Source organism: Populus euphratica, unplaced genomic scaffold (genome assembly GCF_000495115.2).
Source record: "Populus euphratica unplaced genomic scaffold, PopEup_1.0 scaffold146.1, whole genome shotgun sequence".
NCBI classification, from domain to species: Eukaryota; Viridiplantae; Streptophyta; class Magnoliopsida; order Malpighiales; family Salicaceae; genus Populus; species Populus euphratica.
The window spans coordinates 38,889-48,940 of record NW_011500037.1 but is presented as its reverse complement, the minus strand read 5'-3'; the positions used below and the strand labels follow the sequence as shown (position 1 = coordinate 48,940).

Below are 10,052 nucleotides of genomic sequence, written 5' to 3'. Positions count from 1 at the left end.
AATAATATTAATAATAGTATTAATAGTAGTAGTAGTAGTAGTAGTAGTCATAATAATAATAATAGTAAAGAAAAAGAAGGAGAAGAAGAAGATGATGATGAGAACTTTGAGATGGAATATTAATGTAACGATTAAATAATGATAATAACAAATGTCAAGGTTAGAGGATCCACTAATGGTATGTCAAACAAGTATAGTATAAACTCTTATTATTCAATTGGAAACCACACACAAAGGAGGTTCCAATCAGATTATATATTGTTAACATGATTACATTAGTCATCTTATTCGATTAATGCTAGTACTTGTAAATCTCGTCAAGCATTCATGATTATAACTTATGTTAACAACAAATCAAGTTCCTTTCATAGCTTATTTTTATACCATGATATGATCCAAGCAAGGTCAAATTTGGATTTTGATGTAAAATGTGCAACTATCCAGTTTTACGGCAACAGTCATAATTTTCAATTCGACTGTTGGATCGAGTTGAAATGTTACGTGGAGTCTCCTGACATATTGTATTACCTTTGGGTTAAAATTTCCAAGTCAATCGGAGTTCGGGAAGGTATCTCAATACGGGTCAATAGAGGCTGTATGAATTTTGTTATTTACTTGCTTTTGACTTGTGGACTTCCTATTTGGCTAGGATTCTTTTTCTAAAGTGATGTGGCAGCTTATTTTGGAAATATACTAATTCTACAAGGATGTTTAATGGGCTGCAACATAGTTTCCAAGTGTGGCAAGGATTCATAATTATTTCAGAATTCTTTTCTTACAAGGATTCCTTCATCCGAGCTACAAAAGGAAAGAAGACTAAAGAATACATTCTACCTTCAAATCAGATTTCCTAGTCTATTTGAGACTTCTTAATGGTGACAAATCTGATTCTAGCATATTTAGGATAGTAATTTTTGGATTTTTATATTTTTATTATTTTCTTCTTAGTCTTTAGGTTACTATTACTAGGGTCAATTGTAAGTGGGCTACATATAAGTCCACCTAAGGGGGGGTCCATTAGGGTTTCTTTAAGTCTAGAATCACTATAAATAGAGGCATAACCAAACATGTAAGAAAAGACTATTCAGATAAATAAAACTTCTTGTTTGCCGCACTTTGTGTGTGTGTGTGTGTGTGTGTTGGTGGGATAATCTCCCTTCCTTGGTTCTCTAAAGAACTGAAAATGACTTATCGAAGAACAACTGTCATCGTGGCGTCATCCTTATACTTCTTGTTCACGAATCAATATTCGTTGGGTGGGTGTTTTCATTTTCAATAGTGCTGGTGCCTAGGTACAGTTATCTTTGTGTCACACTCCTATCAAACCTGATTTACTTGGCTTTCCGGGAATTGGCGTCTTTGCATGTGGGTTGCGTGACCATGTGATCACGAGGTTCGCATCATTAATGATACGATCCAAGCAAGGTCAAATTTGGATTTTGATGTAAAACGTGCAACTATCCAGTTTTACGGCAACAGTCATAATTTTCAATCCGACCGTTGGATGGAGCTGAAATGTTACGTAGAGTCTCCTGACATATTGTATTACCTTGGGTTAAAATTTCAAGTCAATCGGAGTTCGGGAAGATATCTCAATACGGGTCAACAGAGGCTGTATGAATTTTGTTATTTACTTGCTTTTGACTTGTGGACTTCCTATTTGGCTAGGATTCTTTTTCTAAAGGGATGTGGCAGCTTCTTTTGGAAATATACTAATTCTACAAGGATGTTTAATGGGCTGCAACATAGTTTCCAAGTGTGGCAAGGATTCATAATTATTTCAGAATCCTTTTCTTACAAGGATTCCTTATTCATCCGAGCTACAAAAGGAAAGAAGACTAAAGAATACATGCTACCTTCAGATCAGATTTCCTAGTCTATTTGAGACTTCTTAATGGTGACAAATCTGATTCTAGCATATTTAGGATAGTAATTTTCGGATTTTTATATTTTTATTATTTTCTTCTTAGTCTTTAGGTTATTATTAGTTATTTGGGTCAATTGTAAGTGGGCTACATATAAGTCCACCTAAGGGGGGTCCATTAGGGTTTCTTTAAGTCTAGAATCACTATAAATAGAGGCATAACCAAACATGTAGGGCAAGACTATTCAGATTAATAAAACTTCTTGTTTGCCGCACTTTGTGTGTGTGTGTTGGTGAGATAATCTCCCTTCCATGGTTCTCTAATGAACTGAAAAACGACTTATCGAAGAACAACTATCTTCGTGGCGTCATCCTTATACTTCTCGTTTGCGAATCAATATTCGTTGGGTGGGGGTTTTCCGTTTCCAATAGTGCTGGTGCCTAGGTACAAGTTATCTTTGTGTCACACTCCTATCAAACCTGATTTACTTGGCTTTCCAGGAATTGGCGTCTTTGCATGTGGGTTGCGTGACCATGTGATCACGAGGTTCGCATCATTTGGTATCAGAGCTTGGCTCCATTAATCAGGTTATATCCTCCTGAAATTTTTGTTTCTTGTTAATTTCGCAAAAATTCCTTAGTATCCAATTTCTTCTTCTCCTTGAATTTGCGGCATATAAAAAGAAAACAAAATTGTTATTTCATTCTGTTATTGTTCAAAATATATCAGTAGCATAAAAAAAAAAAGAGAAAAGAGAAAAGAAAAGAAAAATTGTTCAAAAAGACGTTTAAAAAAAAAAGAGAAAAGAGAAGAGAAAAGAAAAGAAAAATTGTTCAAAAATACGTTTATTAGATTCTGCCGCAGAAAACTAAACAAGGGACGATTGGATCAAATCAACTCGGAATTAGCTCAAATTTGATATTCTAATTACTGGGGTCCTAATCGCATTACATATCAAATTTGGGGTCAATTGGATATCATTTTCTTTGGGTTTCAAATTCGGGTCTATTCAGGTCTGATTCATAACATTTTTACGTCAGTATATCAAACTTTGTCATAAATTGCTCAAACGTTATATTATGTCTATTTGGCTTGATATCGCACAACATCTGAAATTTTACCTCAATTGGACATCATTTACTTATATCGCACAACATCTGAAATTTTACCTCAATTGGACATCATTTACTTCAGGTTCCAGTCCAGATTCAGACTTGTCGTAAACAAGTCTGTCTTGCATCAACATTTGAAATTCGCTTGCTTTCTGTTGATTTCGTTTCTTGCAGTTTATTTTCATCATATCCATCATATTTGAGTGTTGTTTATTTTTTGTTTTTGTTTTTTATTCGAGTCTTCAGTTTCGTTGATATTTCGGATAGACTCGTTTGCTACTCGCAGGACTATCATTGCAGTTTCGTTTTGCTTGTTTTCTAGTTGTTATTGCTTCTTGAGTCATATATCTATTTGGATTGCGCTGCCAAGTTGGTTCAATTTGGTGTTGGTTTCAGTTTCGCAAAAAGGTACTATCATGTCAGATCAAAACAACACACCACCCCATCCCGAGGGAGAACTTACGTTCCAAATGCAAGCCATGATGAAAATGATGAAAAACATGAATTTCATGATGGGGAACGTGTGTGACAGACTTGAGAAGGTGGGAAAACATGGAAACGTGGGTGGCATATATACCCAAGACATGAGAAAGGTTGGGGTTGAACGGAAATCTAACAATGGCAGTAGCGCCGGAAGGCCAAGGTGGGCTGATTATGAGGATTTTGAGCCTCAATTTGATGATATTTGTGATGGTGGTTTTAAGGATAAGACCAAAGGCTACCTGGAAGATTTTTCGCAGCGTAGAAACCGAAGGGATTTAATGTATTTTGATGAGGTGCTATGGCAAAAGAAAATGCAGATTCAAAATGAGAGGTGGTATCAAAGGGAGAGAGATAAAGAGATTAGTGTTCCAAAAAAAGAATCAAAGACTCTATCCCGTATTCTAGGGGAGATGAAGCAAGAACTTGATGTGTTATCGGCAACAATCAATGCCCAGCAAGCTTCAAAAAAAGAGGAGAAAAAGGACTGCAATGATGATATACAAAATAGAATGGCTGCAACTTTCATCCAAAGTTGTTGGCGACAATTGTTTGCAAGAAAAGAACTCCACTTTTCTAGCTAAAGATGCAAACTTGGCTTGGAGGTCAGGATCTTCCCAAAGGTTGTACATACCTCCACTAGATGTATGAGGTTGAGTTTTACTCGGTGCCTCATAAGTACCCGCGGTATCCCAATTTTGAGCATTTTCAGCTAACAAGTCTACGTACTCCATTGCTTCATCAGGGTCTTTATCTTCAAAAGTTCCATTGCACATCAATTCAACCATTTGCCTATCTTTAGGTGTTAACCCTTCATAAAAATGTGAAACCAATCTCCTGTTTCAAAACCATGATGAGGGCAAGTACTAAGCAAGTCTCGATATCTATCCCAACATTGATAAAATGTTTCTCCTGGTTTTTGAGTGAAAGTGGTGATTTATCTTTCGAAAGAGTTTGTTCTGTGAGATGGGAAAAACTTCTTTAAAAACTGTTGTTGCATTTCATCCCAAGCACAAATGGATCTTGGTCTCAAATTTTGTAGCCATGTTTTAGCTTTATCTTTTAATGAAAAAGGAAAAAGCTTGAATCTGATGGTGTTCATGCTACAATTTAAATTATTATATGTGTTGCAGACCTCCTCAAATTCCCTTAAATGCAAGTATGGATTTTCTAATTCTAAGCCATGAAAAGAAGGTAAAAGTTGAATAATACCTGGTTTAAAATTAAAATGAGATGCATCGGGAGGAAAAACTATGCATGATGGTGCACTTGTTCTTGTGGGATTCATGTGGTCTCTAAGTGTTCTAGCACGGTTATTCTCATTATTCTCATTATGAAGTGATTGATTATCTTCTTCGGCCATATTTTCTGAAAATGATGAGGATACCCTACAAAGTCTACCATTTAATGTACGTTACCACACTCTCATGCATGTGTAGAAATAGAATAAAAGGAAAAAGAAAACAAAAGAAGAAGAAACAAGAGAAAAGAAACAAAGTTATATACAAGAAAAGTGAAAAGAGAAAAAAAAAATTATAATTTATACAAAACTTACCTCCCCGGCAACGGCGCCAAAAACTTGACACGACTAAAAGATTGATGTCTTCTCCCAAGTGCAGGAGTGTCAAAGTAATAAATAACCCGGCAAGACCGGGGTCGAACCACAGGGAGGTTAATTGTACAAATTATAAACAACAATTGGGTCAAACCATAGGGAGGTTAATTGTACAAATTATAAACAACAATTATAAACAATAATAATAGCAATAACAACAACAACAACAACAACAACAACAACAACAATAATAAAGAAAGAGAAGAAGAAGAAGATGTTCAGAACTTGAAGATGGAATATTAATGTAAGGATTAAACAATGATAATAACAAATGTCAAGGTTAGAGGATCCACTAATGGTGTGTCAAACAAGTATAGTATAAACTTTTATTATTCAATTGGAAACCACACACAAAGAATGTTCCAATTAGATTATAGATTGTTAACATGATTACATTAGTCATCTTATTCAATTAATGCTAATACTTATAAATTTTGTCAAGCATTCATGATTATAACTTATGTTAACAACAAATCAAGTTCCTTTCATAGCTCCAGTGTCGGTTATACCATACAGTATGGGCTATGAAAGTGCCAAGTATTTGTTGTACCAAGTGTTATACAACATAAATCAAGATCAGTTATTTAACAAGCAAAGTATTAAAAAGTGAATAAGATAACAAATACAAAACATGTTAGTATCAAACATTAAAGTCCATATTAAATTTACACTATACTTATTCTTACACCATTAGTGTAACCTTTTCACCTTAACATAATAAACTTAGGTAGACATAATGAAAAGAAAGAAAAATAAATAAACAAAATAAGAACATGAATAAGATTAAAGTTAACAAAGTAAAGGAAAGGAAATGAAAGGCATAAATTTGATATTAATGAAAGCAAAACATAAAAAATACAAAGAGAGAAAGTAAGAGCATGATCTTGATCTGGAAACCAAGATGCCTAAATGCATGGCAAATCCCTCCTTTTATAGGCCAAAATTGGGAACTATTGATTTGATGACTAATTGATGAGCGGGTGGCCAACTCTTGACTTGATGACAATCCTTATCTTCTCTTGTCTGCCCAAAACGTCATTGATAACGTCAAAATTGGAGCCACTCAAAAACATGAAAGTTGTAGGTAATTGTCTCAGCTTTCATGTGTAAAAAGTTTAGCTCATTTCGACTTCTAGAACTCCAGATATGGGCAAAATACTAAACAGTGCTCGGGCTGGAGGACAGATTCGAGCTTTTGTGTTGTTGCAACAATTTTGACTTGCAAATGGCCTTTTTAGATCTTGGGCTCCATATGAAAGTTGTATGCCTATGTCTTACCTTTCCATCCATATAAAATAGACCTAAATCTGAGATCTATAGCTCCAGATATGACCTAATTACCGAACAATGTTCCGGTTTGGATTGCACCGACATCTCTTTTCTAAGTTTGGCCATCTCTTTATCCTTTCAATTTCAGTTCTTAAATTCATCAATCAATCCTTTCATTTATGTGATAGGCCTGCATTTAAAATGAACATTTACCACAAATTAAAGGTATCTTATATTATTAGATATATTATTATAAAACATGTTTTAGTTAAGGAGTTATTGATACTTCAAGTGCAAAATGATGATATAAAACCTTGATAAAAATGCACTTTTAAGTATCATATCAACTTTAGCTTTTGGTGGTTCAGTTCTAGATAGAACAAAGGATCTAGGTCGGACAGTACCCTCTCTTTTTAGATTCAACTTCCAAGATGATGAAAAACCCGAATTAAACGTTGGACGAGCTTGTCCCTTCTGAAGTTGTCTCTCCACCTTTGTAGCCATGTGAACCATGTCCTGATGCGGATCAGCCTAACACTAAGCGTAATCATGCCAACATCCCATTGGAGGTGCCAATTAGGCCAATCACAAGAGCTAGGGTTAACAAGCTTAAAGAAGCATTGAATGGGCTTGTTCAAAACATACAGAACAAAATGGACCTAGAGGGGCTTAGGACATTTAAGGAGCATGAAGGACATCCTTTAATTCATCTAGTTCAGGTCCAAGACGAGCCACAAGGGGTTGATGTGTTCGGCCCAGTACCAACCTTGTTAGGCTTGTTTTTTTCCTAATACTACAAGGATAAAGAGTTAGCAATTTATTCTCCTAATTAAGTAAGGAAGTTGGCCGTATCTTATTTCTAAAGAGGGGAGGACTATTTAATGCTTTTCCCCACTTAGGAAGGAAAGTAATTAAATCAGCAACAAAGGAGGAAATTTGCTTTCTTATTTGTCCAAGATAAAAAAGGAATTCCAAGCTAATCAAGGACATCAAATGGGGCAAAAACACAAATTTTCCAAATCAGATTTTTCCAATTTTGTTTAGGACTTCTTAAGGGTGACAAATCTGATTCTAGCTTATTTAGGATGGTATTTTTGGATTTTTAATATTTTTAGAATTTTCTTCTTAGTTTTCAGGTTATTATTACTTATTTGGGTCAATTGTAAGTGGACTTCATATAAGTCCACCTAAGGGAGGTCCATTAGGGTTTCTTTAAGTCCAAATTCAGTATAAATAAAGACATAACCAAACATGTAAGGTTATGTAATTTTCAGATCAATAAACTTCTTTGCTGCACTAATTGTGTGTTGGTGGGATAATCTCCCTTCCTTGGTTCTCTAAAGAACTGAAAAAAAACTTGTCGAAGAACAACATCGTCGTGGCATCATCCTTATACTTCTCGTTCGTGAATCAATATCGAGGATAAATTTTCTTTTACCACTAACCACTTTTTGCAGGTACTACTATCATGTCAGATCAAAACAACACACCACCCCATCCCGAGGGAGAACTTACATTTCAAATGCAAGCCATGACACAAATGATGGAGAGAATAAATTTTGTGATGGGAAATGTGTGTGACAGACTTGATAGGGTGGAGAAACATGGTAACGAGGCTGGTACGAGCACCCAAAATTCGAAGCTTGGGGCTGAACCGAAAGCAAATAATAGTAGTAGGGCGAACAAGCCAAGGTGTGCTGATTGTGAGGATTTTGAGGAGGCCATTGATGATATTAGTGATGGTGTTTTGATAATGAGACCATAGACTACTAGGAAGGTTTTCGGCAGCTTAGAAACCGAAGGGATTATGGGAATAGAACTAGGGGCCAATTCGGCCGAAGGGAAAGTTTCCATAGTTTTGGGGGACATGCTGATTTAGATGGTGATTTGGATGCAATCAAACTGAAAATACCTTCTTTTCAAGGTAAAATCGATCCCGAGACATATTTAGTGTAGCCTTTTCACCTTGACATAATAAACTTAGCTAGACATAATGAAAGAAAGAAAAATAAATAAACAAAATAAAAACATAAATAAGATAAAAGTTAACTAAGAAAATGAAAGGAAATGAAAGACATAAACTTGATATTAATGAAAGCAAAGCATAAACATTACAAAAAATACAAAGAGAGAAAGTAAGAGCATGATCTTGATCTGGAAAACCAAGATGCCTAAATGCATGGCAAATGCCTCCTTTTATAGGCCAAAATTGGAAACTATTTATTTGATGACTAAATGATAAGTGGGTGGCCAACTTTTGACTTGGTGACAATCCTTATCTTCTCTTGTCTGCCCAAAACATCATTGATAACGTCAAAATTGAAGCCAGTTGCAAACATGAAAGTTGTAGACAATTGTCTCAGCTTTCCTGTGTAAACAATTCAGCTCATTTGGACTTCTAGAACTCCAGATATGGCCAAAATACTAAACAGTGCTCGGGTTGGAAGACAGATTCGGGCTTCTTTGTTGTTGCTACAATTTTGACTTGAAAACGACCTTTTTAGATCTTGGGCTCCATATGAAAGTTGTAGGCGTATGTCTTACCTTTCCAGCCATATAAAATCGACCTAAATCTGAGATCTATAGCTCCAGATATGACCCAATGACCGAACAGTGTTCCGATTTGGATTGCACCGACATCTCTTTTCTAATATTGGTCATCTTTTTGCCTTTGCAATTTAAGTTCTTAAAGTCATCAATCAATCCTTTCATTTATGTGATAGGTCTGCATTTAAAATGAACATTTACCACAAATTAAAGGTATCTTATATTATTAGATATATTATTATAAAACATGCTTTAGTTAAGGAGTTATTGATACTTCAAGTGCGAAATGATGATATAAAACCTTGATAAAAATACACTTTTAGGTATCAATCAATCTGCATTTTTCACTAATAAGCCAATGATCTTACTTGTGTATAAGGAGGCTTATTTTAACAGTAACGATCTTGATTCTGCTATTCCTAGTGTGGCTGTTTCTTTAATGCAGGAGTTTGATGATGTATTCCCTGAAGACGTTCCTAATGGATTACTACCATTAAGGGGGATTGAACATCAAATTGATCTTGTGCCCGGAGCTTTAATTCCTAACCGTCCAGCCTATAGAAGCAACCCCGAGGAGACGAAGGAGCTTCAAAGGCAAGTAGATGAGTTGATGATGAAGGGGTACATTCGTGAGAGTATGAGTCCATGTAGTGCTATAACTCAACCACATTGGCAATGTCCCGATTCAACCCATTAAGAAATCTAGCCATGTTGGCTTCTCTATCCTCAACAGCATTGGCCCGAATCATTGCTATCTCCACCTCTTTATGATATTCATTTATGTCTTAAAACCTTGATTCAAACCTTGGAGCTTTAGATATAAGTCTCTGTAATAGTAGTTTGGCACAAATCGTGTCCTCATTAAGACTTTCATCTCCCCCCAAGTTTGAACGGGTTGCTCCTCATTCCTCCTCCTACTGATTACAATTTGATCCCACCGAATCAATGCATACTCTGTAAACTCAATTATCACCAATTTCACCTTCTTTTGCTCATAATAGCTATGGTAATAAAAAATCCAAACTCAAACCTAACTAGATTCGTTAGGGAAACCAATACAACCAGCTAAATATCAAATGAAGAATCTATGTTATTGACCCTCCAAGCTCTTTGGATCCTTTTGTTTTCATCTGTTGGTAGAACGTTCCTCATCAAATCAAGCTT

General features: G+C 35.5%; 1 protein-coding gene across 1 annotated transcript in view; it reads right to left on the bottom strand.

Moving 5' to 3' along the window:
• The window catches only part of LOC105142821 (uncharacterized), a 13,899-nt gene extending 4,262 nt beyond the window's left edge, over window positions 1-9,637 (bottom strand). Inside the window, exon 1 of the mRNA XM_011050629.1 lies at window positions 9,554-9,637. Within this exon, the coding sequence (XP_011048931.1) occupies window positions 9,554-9,637 (84 nt within the window). The remainder of the gene's footprint in view (window positions 1-9,553) is intronic.
• Window positions 9,638-10,052: the final 415 nt, after the last annotated feature.